This window comes from Xyrauchen texanus, chromosome 44 (assembly GCF_025860055.1).
Source record: "Xyrauchen texanus isolate HMW12.3.18 chromosome 44, RBS_HiC_50CHRs, whole genome shotgun sequence".
NCBI classification, from domain to species: domain Eukaryota; kingdom Metazoa; phylum Chordata; class Actinopteri; order Cypriniformes; family Catostomidae; genus Xyrauchen; species Xyrauchen texanus.
The window spans coordinates 6,555,199-6,569,415 of record NC_068319.1 but is presented as its reverse complement, the minus strand read 5'-3'; the positions used below and the strand labels follow the sequence as shown (position 1 = coordinate 6,569,415).

General features: G+C 35.1%; 1 protein-coding gene across 1 annotated transcript; it reads right to left on the bottom strand.

The window, feature by feature from the left end:
• Nucleotides 1-1,053: 1,053 nt before the first annotated feature.
• Nucleotides 1,054-9,395, bottom strand: LOC127636276 (rho-related GTP-binding protein RhoF-like). The gene is made up of 5 exons (XM_052116730.1): nucleotides 8,987-9,395; nucleotides 8,462-8,549; nucleotides 4,672-4,781; nucleotides 3,711-3,845; nucleotides 1,054-2,916 (listed from the first exon to the last, which is right to left on the bottom strand). Exons 1-5 carry the CDS (start codon nucleotides 9,113-9,115, stop codon nucleotides 2,749-2,751), a joined length of 630 nt encoding a protein of 209 aa, XP_051972690.1. The 5' UTR covers nucleotides 9,116-9,395; the 3' UTR covers nucleotides 1,054-2,748.
• Between the last annotated feature and the right edge of the window lie 4,822 nt (nucleotides 9,396-14,217).

The following is a 14,217-nucleotide window of genomic DNA, read 5'->3' as shown; positions in this document are numbered from 1 at the left end:
ATAATGGAGGCGGATGTGATTAACGCCTGGTGGACAAAAAATAGATTAATAAAAATAACATTAGAGTTACATTCTAGGTAAAGACAAATATGTAATGAGTGACCACATGTGTTCACAGACCTTCCTTCCTTAAAATAAAGAGTTGTGTAGGAGGCTAGCTAAACTTTAATTCCCGCATTGCATCGATTGAAAATGCTGTTTGTTTGTTTGTTGATTGGTCGGTCTCTTTGGGAATAAAACGATTTCGCCATCTCGTACGAAATATTTCACGCGAGAATCATGGTCGTTCCTTTTCCATTATTTTTAAAGGAACCGTTTTTCTAGTCGTTTTGAACTTACATTGACATTTAGTGACATCATCATTACGCAATAGTTTTCAGTTTCCGATGTCATTGTAGGAATTCGCTATTCGCAGTCAGCCATAATTTAATCCATGTGAAAATGTCCAAGAACAGGGCATTTACTAGGATGACGCAAGTAGTATTCGGATGGTCATGTGATTATAACATGGCAGCGCCCCTGAGGGGACCCTCTCCATGTATTATAAAACAGCTTTTGTAAGGTTACTAGGCTTGCCACCTGTCTTGTAAAATATATCATCCCGTATTTAAAGATGAAATGATGCCTCCCGTATTGAATAGGGTATGCGATTTGTCCCGTATTTAAGCTGGTCCAATAGTGTCACCCGGAAAATGTATCGATTGTAATTCTGTTTGTTGATTGGTTGGTCTGAATAGTAATTAAAGTCATACAATAAAGTTGTAAAATAATAATTAAAAAAACCATTACTTGCAATGCCATGAATAGTATAAACGTACAAGCTAGAAAATTGTTAATACATGTACCTTATGAAAATACTAACCACATCAAAATGAATGATGAATAGCATTAATAATAATATTAATTTGGATATTTAAGTCTCTCTGTTGTGACACACAACAGTATAAGAAGGCTTCCATTACCACGGTAACAAATGGGCCTACACAAAAATTGGACTGTGACTGAATTGTAATATTGACACAAACTTGTTTCACACACAAAAGAAATGGCCATTGTTTTACATTGCATGTATGATATCTAATTCAGCACTTTCTGGCCCCTAGATGAGATTTGAACACGTGAGAACTTGAATATTATATTTAAAATTCCAGTTAAAGTGGCAAAAATGGTGGTAGTCTACAGTTAATGGTGCTGTACGCATTCTAGAATTTCCACAAGCTGAGCCAATGTATTAGCCACACCCTCTATTTCTAAAACCCGCACTCAAAAGATACCAAATGAGCTTTATTAACACCGACATCGAGCAGAAACGGTTGTCAAAAACATCAGCAGCAAAATAGCACACTCAACTGGCAACTGTTATGAACAACATGGAATAAAATGGCATTAAGCCTCACTAATTTGCTGCTATTACAATACTATGATCGGTAGGCAGAAAGAAGAAACATTTTTGTTTGCTTTTCCCAGAGATAGGTGAGATATCTCATGACACTTATTTCATTAATAATGTTTAGGGAATAGTAAAAATCGCTTACAGCACCTTGTGATATTTCTCCAAATATACATCTGAAAACAAAGACAATCAAAGGCAGATTTGGAACCCCATGTCACAATATTGTAACTGCATTTAAACTATTGTGTAAGCAGGTGAAACTGGGGCAATTGCAACACAAAATTTCTTCAATCACAAACAAACTAGACTGATGACAGTTATACCGCACATGCTCAGTACAGTTCTCTCATCCCGAGTTATGAACGTAAAGTTTTTTATTTGCCTCAATATACCCTCAATAACATGTTATATCCTAGTACGTAGGAGTTACAAAATTAAATGAACTACATAAAATTAGATGTGTGTTAAAACAGTAAAGCATCATAAAACACAAAGATTGTAACAACAAAGTGGCGCCAAACTTTTTGTGGTCTTCCCTAAAACAACAGCAGCATTTACTCCAGTTTTGTCCATGTCTTATTGGATCTACAATTGTGGAAGATAAGTTTCCATGAAGTCATATAACTAAGTCAAACACTAATGGTGCGTGCACAAACAACGCAAATAATTTTTTCTCCTTGCTTTGCTCCGCTGGATTATAAATGTGTGTTTAAACTTGCGTTCACGTGAGTAACGCGAACCCGCGAGTATTCCCCCTTCGCTTCCGGAAAAGGACAGGAGGCTACGACTTGGTTCATAGTAAAGTACAACCAATTGCTGGAATCAAGTAGACACACATATTTTCAGAACTTTCCAGGTAGTCCAACTTCCTCGCTCACTTTCCTCCAAGCGATGTCTTTTTTCGTCCGGTCTCTGTACATGTATGACGTTGTGTCATACAATGCCCACACATACCGCTACAACAATTTTTTCATTCATTTTTCCAGATTTTTTCTGCTACTACATCAGTGACACCCGGACAATCTCAATGGTGATAGGCTTTCGCGACAACGTGCCATACGGATTTTTATGCGAATTAAGTGATTTCGAGTCGTGCCATTCGCTTAATTCGCGCCGCCCGGCTTTGCAATTCTTTGTATGTAATTGCGCTGTATGTGAACGCACCATAAGTCTTTCTTGCAGGAAGGACTGTGAGAGAACACACTCCTCATGTCCTTATAAAAAATACTCCTTCGAGACAGCTTAACCATTTCTGAGGGGCATTACAAATGTTTTTTGATTGTATACAACATATTGTAGTTCGTATCAAAAAGTGAACGAAGATGTGTTTTCGCTGTCTGTTCTTCCTGCAATGGTCACAGAATGGTGCAACGTCTCTTCTTTTTGTGGGCATGATTTGCTTTAGCCCTTGCTGCTAACGCCCGTTTGGTTGCCTCTCTGAAAATGTCCTCAACGTTTTCTCTATATTTTGCCGAACACTCCAGGTATATTTCAGCGTTCATTTGCATCTTGGTCTCGTCGCCCTGTTGAAAATGACAAATAAAGGCGAGTAAGTGAGCAGTTCATGACTGGCCAAACTTTTATGCACTTACTCTTAAAATAAAAGCGGATACCCATGAAACAAAAATGGAAGTTTTAGATGGCTTTTAGTCTGTATCTATTAGTTTTGAAGCCATCTATATGCTAGTGTACTCCTAAAAGTTGACTAAATAAAAATTTTAAGGAATATACTGGGATTAATACAAGTTAAGATCGACCAACAGTTTTTGTGGAGTAATACTGAATACCACAAAAAATTATTTTGACTTGCTCCTTTTTCTGGGTTACGGTGAGGCACTTACAATGGAAGTGAATGGGGACAATCCGTAAACGTTACAGTTCTCACTGTTTTAAAAGTATAACCACAAGACATAAACAATATGCATGTAAAAAAAATGGTGTGATAAAATTGCTTAATAACCTTTTGTGGCAGCAGGGTATGGTCGAGCGTAAACCCTCCAAAAATTGGCCCCATTAACATCCATAACAAGTGCCTCACTGTAACTTAGATTTTTGGAGGGACGAGTCAAAATGTATTTTTGTGGTAATATATATTATGCCACAAATGCTGTTGGTTGATCTTAACTTGTATTGAACCAGGAATATTCCTTTAACAGATTTTCGACATTTAAACATTTCAATGACTCATCCTGCACTATGCAGATTTTTTGTCCAATCAAATACTCTCTGGAATGAGAATGTCCCTTCCCCTAATACCACCAAATCACGCCAACCTTCTGTTTCAATAGGAAAATCAAAATTGATCCTATATCCATACCTGAAGATAGGTGATGGGGGCCAAATCCAAGGCTTTGAGATTCCTTGTCCTCTCTTTGTCCTTTCGCAGGTCTGTCTTGCACCCTATGAGGATAATGGGAACATCTCTGCAGAAATGACGGACCTCAGGGTACCACTGTGGGAAAGAAAGAGAACAGCTCAGAACATTGAAAATGTCCTGGTCTAATGATATACAGTAGCCCCAAAAAGTATTTGGACACTTCAGCCACACTTATAAATCACTGCATTATATGACAAAATATCAAACTAAGTGCCATTTATTTTAAAGAAAGATTTCACAAGCACGCTATTCAAGCAAAAATTCAAAATGTGAACTTGTGTAGACTTGAGGGTAACTGACTTCAAACCAAACATCCACTAAAAATCACCTTGGAACCTGTTTGTTAAAAGTAACAGCAAAAAATGGCTAGAAAAGTGACACTAGTTCTGAGAAGATATATATGGCATTCTTTGATTTAAGATGATAACGTAAGTGTCCAAACACTTTTTGGGGCCACTGTATCTATTTATAGGCACTGAATTAACAGGCTTTGCCTTTATTTAAACAGGGTTTGGCATATTCCTCTGATGTGACCAATGAGACACCACAAACGGCATGAAAGTTCAGTTATAGAAGTACTATAAGATCTGTGTAAAGATTTCTTGTGCAAGTCAAATTTATCAAGTACACAGTCGTAAATCTCTACTGGTCAAACTAAACTTTCAGATTGAAAGGTACATTTGATGTATGCTTAAAATATTAAAAAAGCCATTTTACTCTCAGCTGCCCAAATATGACCGAATAGTTAAGATGGTAAAATAATGATAAAGCTAAAAACCCTGTTTGAAGCCTTTTGTCTTAAGCTTGACGAGAAAATGGTTAAAAAAACATGCTGGGTTGCAACAACATCAGGGTGAGTAAAAGACTAGAGAACTAATCTCCTAAAGCTCAATTATTTCACCTTTATCATCACATTGTCGAAAGAAGTTGGATTTGTTACATCATAGCAGATGATAATGAGGTTTACATCTTGATAGGAGAGCGGCCTCAAGCGATCATAGTCTTCTTGGCCTGTCAATGTACACAACAGATTTGGATTAGACGCATGCCATTTTACCATTCACATAGATTCCTTGAATTAACTAAAAACAACTATTGTTTCAGAGGAGATTATGTATCAGAATACAAAAGAGTAGGAAGAGAATGATGACCATATGTCATGTCCTATTATGTCATATTTTATGAACAGAGTATTTTGACACAAAACTGAAATGTAGTATAAAACCACATCCTGGCTTGAACTTCCTGTTCCTGAGAAGCAAAGAAAGCCTTGGGCAGCAGTGTGTCTCTGATAAGCAGATAAACTAAAGAAACAGCATTTAATGTTGTAGAAGTTATAGATGTAATTTATAATGGACTGGACTGAAGTGGATCAATGCAACAATGTGCTCACATTACTATGATGTAGTGTGTATACCTTAGTGTGTCAGCTCTTATAAAAAGCCATGTAAATGTCTGAGTGATTTCTGGGAATTATGAACATGTAAATATGACGAAAAGAGAACTTTTACAGTATACTGTACGTATTGTTATTGTGGATGACTTAAACAATTTTGCACTTCCTTATCTCTGGATAGCAGTCATAGAACCTATTCACTGTAATGCAAAATATCTCTCTTGTAGTACCTGAATATACAGTTCTGAAAACTAGAATATAAATAACACATTTCCAACAAAACTAGGGCATCTTAAATATCAGAACGTTGTCACAATGCTACGAGGTGTTAAATTTGTTACAATTTGTACGACTTAATTCGTACGAAACTATCAACCACTCTGCGTTTGGAACTTTTTTGGCTTTTCACATTATGTTTACGCTCTGGGTAGGGCTATAGTTAGATTTAGGGATGGGGTTTTGGTTATGGGTTAAACTTTCGAAAACACAGTTTTGGATTAACTCTGAACAAATGCTACATTGTGAACTACAGGGACACGAGGGAAGCATCTCTCATTGGTGGGTGTATAACTCACAAATTGGTACTAATTCGCCACCTCGTACTATCGCAGCATTTGATAATCATGGTTAAAGCTGAAGTATGTAACGTTTTCTGTGTTAAAATACTTTCTTCTATTCCAGCTTAATATGCAGAGACAACTATAAGTAAGCCATTAATATGTACATTTTCTCTAAAAGTATAAACACCGTGTCTCTGTGGCATTATAAAAAATTCCTGAGTTTGTTTTGAGCAACACGCATAGACCCGCACCAAAGTCATACCTCACATAACCAGTGCTGTGAGTTGAGGGCGGAACTTTCTGACTGTTTAAACAACTGCAAGCAAGAGGCGTAGTTAGAAAGCTGTTTTGTAACATTGTTATTTTTGCAATTCTGTTCAGTGGCGCTAGTGTCACAAAACATTACATACTTCAGCTTTAATGTTAATTCATCAAATCCTATAATTCATTGTTTGTTCATGTTAGTTCATATTCAGGGTTGGAGAGTAATGGAATAAATGTAATGGGATTACATATTTAAAATACAAAAAATTTGTAACTTTATTCCAGTAGTTACAATTTAAATAGTTGGTAATCAGAATACAGTTACATTTAAATAGTATTTTGATTACTAAAGAGATTACTTTACATTTTATTGTTATTTGTTTCACTTAAAATTTAGTCTGTTCAGTTCAGGAAAACATTTATCCATATAAATTATGCGATCAGAGGAACGTTTAAACAGCGGTGAAACACTTTCTTAAGATGCGTTACATTTATACAGACAGAGAAGTAAGTTTGAAGTAAGTTTTGGAGCAGCAGAAATAAAAATAAACCTAGTGTAAAACATTTAGCTTAGCTAAAAAGGTATTTCTAGCCAGTTTACGTGCACCTGTTACCAGGCACGATGATATTAAGAAAATCCACTGTAGATCATACATTTTCTTTCTGTAGTAAGACCTTTGATATTAGGGCAAAAATCTTATTCTTGATGAGAATTTTTGTATTGTTTTTCTGGAAAAAAATAAAAGACCTAAAAATCCTTAAAACTAGTTTTAGAAGCTACACTGCATAAGATATTTAGGTTTTTTTCTGAGAATGTATTTTTAATATAAGTGTATTTTGTCTTACTATACTGGTAGAGTTTTTTCACTTGTTTGTAACTTGTTTATAGTCAAAACAATTGAAAAAATCTATCCAAAGTATTTAATTACGTTACTGACCTCGAGTAATCTAATTACATTAAATCTAAATGATATTTCATAGCATGTATTCTGTAATCTGTAATGGAATACATTTCAAAAGTAACCCTCCCAACCCTGTTCATATCGCATTAAAGGAATATTCCGGGTTCAATACAAGTTAAGATGAATCGACAGCATTTGTGGCATAATGTTGATTACAACAAATAAAAAAATTGGACTCGTCCTTTTTCTTTAACAAAAGCAAATATCAAGGTTTTAATAAGACTCTTACAATGGAAGTGAATGGGCCCTATTTTTGGAGGATTTAAAAAGGCAGAAATGTGACGGTTATAATTTAAAAAAGAACTTGCATTAATTCGACTGTTAAAACGTGTGTAATATTTGAGTTTTTACGGTTTTAGGGTTTACAGCAGTACATCATTATGAAAAGCGAATTTCCAAAATTGGCTATAACTTTACACAGAAAAGGTAAGTGATTTTACCACACTAAAATCATATTAATGTGCATTTTGGTTATGTCTTGTGGCTATACTTTTAAAATAGTGAGTATTTTAACATTTACGGATTGGCCCCATTCACTTCCATTGTAAGTGCCTCACTGTAACCACAATTTTTGTTTTGTTTAGGAAAAGGAAGGACAATTCCAAATAAATTTTAGTGGCACACAACATAATGCAACAAACATTGAGCTTAACTTGTACTGAACCCGGAATATTCCTTTAACTAATGCTAACATACACAACTTTTATTGTAAAAAATGAATTATTATAGAAACATCATTAACCAAGATCAATGAATGCTACTAAACTATTGTTCACTGTTAGGCCATGGTAACTAATGTAGTTAACAAATGTTATCAAAAACAACCTTATTTAAAAGTGTTACCAATCTTTTTTAGTAATAATACTAATGTATATAGGTTGTGAAAAAATATATATGACTAAATAATTTCTGAAAAATTACATTGATTATCTACACATAACGTGGCTTTTAGCATGTTGCACCACATCAGCAAGCAGATTCTGTCCCACGAAGCCACAGCTTAGAAACTAGGAGGTCATTTTCAGAATTTGAATATTTCACAATGGCTTACATATTTTACAAGTCAGTTTTAACAATAAACACTTTAAATAGGATATATATATATATATATATACACACACACACACACACACACACACACACACACTATAGTCTTAAAATGACAATAAGTAGGCCTCTATATATAAAAAATATGAGGGATTACTTGTCTAGATAATCAGTTATGTGATAAACAACGCTTTCTAACATTAACATGTTTGTGATAAACAACCCTTTCTAATTCATCATTAAAATAACGCTCACAACGAAACAAAAATTATTTACATGTAATACATGTCTGCATGGTGTCTCACCTTTGAAATGCTAGCTATGAAAACTTTTACCATTTGGCCTTAAAACCATTTGTACTTAACATTCCTTGTCTAAATATTCAATCAATGAAGCTTATCATTTGAGAATGGGACGTTTGGAATGTCTTGCGTCTTTAGACAGGTGGATGTTGACACTTACCTGCTGTATCATAAAGATTCAACTGTATGTCTTTACCTCCATAAGACACAGTGGTGACATATTTGTCAAACACAGATGGAGCATATTTCTGTTGAAAACCATTAATAAATTAGAGTTGTACATGAACATACTGGATGATGGAGCAAAAAAAAGTCTTGTTTCAACATGACACATTTAACCATTAAGGCGTTGGCAGAAACTAGAAATGCTGTCTACGAGTGGAAAAACTGGTTGAGGATATTGTGTAAATTATTTTCACATACAGTATTTTGCAATATATCCTGCTCTTTAAACTGTCAATGTGGGATAAAGGTTTTCATTTTATAGCATTTAAGCATTTCATTAAATTTGGTATATACACAAGAATAGCATCAGGTGCAAATCCAAATTGAATATGTTTCAAAATGTATTATTAAGTTATTAATGTACACACTGTACACACATTAAATAGTATAGGTGCTTTCTTTTGAAATATACGTCTAATTTGGACTCTAACCAATATATGTCCCATATCTCAGTGTTTACCTCTGGGAAATCTCCTTTGGCGTATACCATAAGCAGGGATGTCTTTCCACAACCCCCATCTCCAACGATCACAATTTTGAGAGCATCAGTATGAGTGCCATTGTAGGCTTTAGTCCCATTCTGTGTCATCTCCTTAAGTGAGGCCGCAAAGGCCAGGTCAGTTCCTCCAACAGGTGCCCAAGTGCACAGATGTGTCAGGTAAATTCATGAGTGTGAGCATAATGCGAAAGTAAAGTTATGCCAGGTAAGCATGCTGCTATCCGGTCCTCATTTCCTCCTCCTCTCGCTTGAATTTCTTTTGTTTTGTCAAACCATGTGACTATGTTTTCAAGTAAAATATACAGCAGATCAGAGCATGTTGCTGTAATTGAGCCTGCTAAACATGTGCCTTTCCTGTCCCTACTACACGTGCTCTGTACCATCACTAGGCGGAGTAAGTAAAGGCACTGGCCCTCCCTCAATCCTGTCATGAGTAATTGTGACAGATCAGTGAAAATCTACATCTTTCACATTTGATAGTCTCCATTGGGAGGAGCATAACAACAAAACATTGTTGCAATGACTATTTTATAGTCATTGCAATCATATATATATATATATAGGATTACTTAATTTGCTGATAATTGAGACTCTGACAGTTGATTATATAGGAGAGTAGGAATTTATATTACATTTTATCCATCATTACGCTCCCACATAGAAACATATCATAAGCCTGTGCAATTTTGTTTGAATATTAATAAGAATTTGCCACTGAATGTAAACAGAGTGCAATTTTTAATCATGTTTCTGTGGTACATCATGGAAGGTGTTTGGGCCCAGTGGGCGTAACACCATAGTGGTTCTAAACCAGGGGGCCGGGGCCAAATAGGAACCCTAAGCACACTTCACCAAAAACATGGCATAAATCAATTGAAAACAAGTTATCATAATCTATGATAAGATATAATAATATCTAGATTTTTAGGTATAACAAAACGTATACTGATATTACATTTCTTATTTTAATTCAACAACAACTGCTGTTTTTAATGAAGAACTAAATGTTCTTAAAACTTCTGGAATCACAATATTAATCGTGATTAATTATTACACTCTTTTGACACCTACTTTGTTAACAAAAAGTTTGAAAACAAGCAAGTGTCATCATTACGTAAAAATGGCAAGAGTAACTATCCTAGTCAAAAGATCTAAAAGATAGTCAAAAGATAGTCAGGGGGCCTTTGAATATTTTTTCGACAGAGGGGGGCCTTGGAGTCAAAACAGTTGAGAAACACTGCAGCCTCAACGTTTAGGGTTAATTCATGTAATTAAGTCACATCAATAAAAATATATTTTCACTGTGCTGCACTTCACTGATTGCAATACAATATTTTATTTCAATTTATGTTTTTTACTCCTCTCCTTATTATTAGTTTTAACCTATTTATAAATTAAATGTTTATTTTTGTTCTTATTACAATTACATATGTTTTTCTCTTGCCCTTTATGAACTCCTCAACTTTTTTGTTAATAAGATCAGAGACGTTATGGCTAACATTGAACCACCATTGGCTCAGAGCTTTGCCTGTGACTTGTCCCCCCCGCATTGTTGGTCCACTTTTACACCTGTGACGTTACTTGACATTATGTTGTTCCTACTGTGCTATTTGTACAAGTTTTTGACTACATTGGCCCCTGTATTGTTAAGATGCTTAACTCCTCTCTCTTAAATGGTGCTGTTCCTGCTTTTTTTAAACATGCCGTTGTTAAGCCTGTACTTAAAAAAACTAATCTGGATCTGCTACAACCGGAAAACTATAGACCAATTTCGAAGCTTCCTTTCATGTCAAAAATTCTAGAAACAGTTGTAGCTGAAAAACTCACCCTTTTCCTAGAGAATCATGAGTTATTTGACAAATTCCAGTCTGGTTTTCGCAAAAAACATTCCACAGAAACGGCGTTACTTAAAGTTTCAAGTGATATTATGATGTCAGCTGACTCTAAAAAATATACAGTGTTGGTCTTATTGGACCTCTCAGCAGCTTTTGACACAATTGATCATAATGTTATGATAAATAGATTTTGTGATCTGGTTGGCATGTCGGGATCAGTTTTAAAATGGTTTTCATCCTACCTGTCAGAAGCTTTAGTGTTAATATGAATCAGATTATGTCTGTAACTGCAGAGTTGTCATGTGGGGTACCGCAGGGTTCTGTCTTGGGTCCTATTTTGTTCCTCTTGTATATATTTCCTCTCGGTAAGGTTATTAGTCAGTTTAGCGACATATCTTACCACCTGCATGCGGATGATATCCAACTGTATTGCTCCTTTAAGGAAACTGAGTTGTTATATTGTCCTCTTTAATTAACTGTCTGTCTAGTATTAAAAAGTGGTTATGTGAGAACTTTTTGCTTCTCAATTCTGACAAAACAGAAACACTAATCATCGCCCCTTAAAGTAAAATCCCAAAGATAATACAATATATTTGTCCCGTCTGTCCATCCGAGCCTCAGGAGCTTAGGTGTTGTCTTTGAGTCAGCTATGTCCTTGGAGCTTCATTCGAAACAATTAGTTATAAACTGCTTTTTTCAATTGAGGAACATTTCAAAATTAAGATCATCTGTGACTAAAGGTGAGTTAGAGATGATTATTCATGCGTTCGTCTCCTCCCGTTTAGACTATTGTAACAGTCTTTTTACGTGTTTGAGTAAGAAGGAGCTTCATCGTCTCCAGGTTGTTCAGAACTCTGCTGCAAGGCTTTTAACCCGCGTTAAGAGAAGAGAACACATTACACCTGTTTTAGCATCACTTCACTGGTTACCAGTCCAGTATAGAATTCATTTTAAAATTCTAGTTCTTACTTTTAGAGCCTTGCATGGCCAAGTCCCTACCTACATCACTGACCTGATACAGCTGCACACTCCTACCCGGAGTCTCAGGTCTTTAGATCAGATGTTATTAGTTGTTCCCCGTACCCATTTTAAAACTAGAGGGGACCAGTCATTCCAGGCAGTCGCTCCCAGGCTGTGGAATGCTTTGCCTCTTGTTTTACGTTGCGCGAACTCAGTTGATTCTTTTAAAAAAACAACTAAAGACTTTGCTCTTCAAGCAGGCTTTTGGTTAGTCAAGGTTTTTTTTTTTTTTTTCATGGTTGTTTGTTGTGTTTGTTGTTTGTATTTTGGGGAATGTATTCAAATTGTTCTTGTATTACATTTTACTGTGAAGCACTTTGTGATGTTTATCTGTGAAAAGTGCTATATAAATACATTTTACTTACTTTATCATGCATATCTGGAAAAATTATTTTGTGCTGAAGTAAATATAGCAAACAAAATTAAGGACTTCATACACTGAATAAATTAGTTTAAGCCTATACTTGACATGATTAAGTCAAATCTGCATCCTCAATTAAGCATGTAAAAATGAACATGCTGGCTAATAAGTAAATATTATTTATGATTTTTTACAATGCATCATCATGTATCAATCTTAAAGTAGAAAACCTTGTTATATTTATTTGCTAAGTTGAGTAAATAAAATAAGTACATTTTACTTAACTTTTTGAAGCTGGTGTTCACAGCAGGCACTAGGCTTGAATAATTTATGAACTTGCATGGTTTCACTGTTTGCCAGATTATTTACAATGTTTCAGTGGTTGAGTTTGTTGTTACGTTTCATAATGTCTTGTTTTATGAAGTCTGAAGTTCATTATCTACACAAAATGACCATTCATGATCAATATGTACACACACATATATATATATATATATATATATATATATATATATATATATATATATATTACATGTTACATCATCATGCGAGCTCTGTATCTTATTAATATTGCCAGTAATGTAAGGTTATGTTATCTAATAGACTATATGGCATGTAATAAGCTTCCCTGTGGAAGGCTTCCGTACATCATATACGTCAATAATGAATTAGTACCATGTAGTCCACCATCAGATTTGTAAGTAAAAGTTACTGTATTAACTCAAATGTTTAAGTTAAATTTACTCACTTTAATCAGTTTTATACCATTAAAATGTACTTTTTTCAGTGTATGTAAAGCACTTTGATTGATCATTGTGTTTGAAATGTGCAATGTAAATAAACTTGTCTTCCCACAAGTAGCCTAAATGTCTGGATCAGATGAAGGATGGCACTTAATAATTAATTTGCTTTATAAGTGACATTTTTATGGAACTTTGTGTCATTTAAAAAAAAAAAAAAGATCTCCTTTTCTCCCAATTTGGAATGCTCAATTTCCACTACTTAGTAGGTCCTCATGGTGGCGCGGTTACTTACCTCAATCTGGGTGGCGTAGGACATGTCTCAGTTGCCTCCACTTCTGAGACTGTCAATCCGTGCGTATTATCATGTGGCTCATTGTGCATGACACCACAAAGACTCACAGCATGTGGAGACTCATGCTACTCTCCGCAATCCATGCACAATTTACCACACTCCATTGAGATCGAGAACCACTAATCATGACCACGAGTAGGTTACCCCATGTGACACTACCCTCCCTAGCAACTGGGCCAATTTGGTTGCTTAGTGTTTGTTTTCCCCATTAAGAACAATTTGCATTTACTTTTAAATTGTAACATAATTAGACTTAAGTTTAGCGTGTTCTATAACAGGGGTGAGCAACTATTTTGGTAAAGGGGTCACATTGGGCATGGGGGACCACATTGATTTGATTTTTGTATCTTTTTAAGCCCAGAATAGTTGGATACTCAATTTTCTGAAGTGTATATGTGACTTATTGGTCTATTCTGCAATTGCCTAAAGTAATATATTGCTCTACAATGGTAGACACTTTTCTATCAGGCATTAAATAACTGAATAAAGGCTGAACTTATCATACATTTATTTTAACCATCTCTACTTCCCTGTTAATTTATTATTCAATTTTACACTCTTCATCAGGGTTCTGTTTTAATAACAATTAAAAAGAAATATATACATATATATACATATATATATAAAGAGAGAGAGCGAGAGAGAGAGAGAGAGAGAGAGAGAACTTTAATGTTTGTTGCAAAGCGGGCGAGTTTACTTATTGTATTATCAAAACATTACCCGTTTACACGCTAAAAGTTAATGATGAGGTCTCGTCAGTGGTTTGACTTTCCATTCAGAACACAACTGAATAAAACGGGCTGCATTACTATGATAAATGATTACTTCAAGAGTTAGATTAACACACAGGTGTAAGGGGCTTCAACTTCTAAACTCAAACT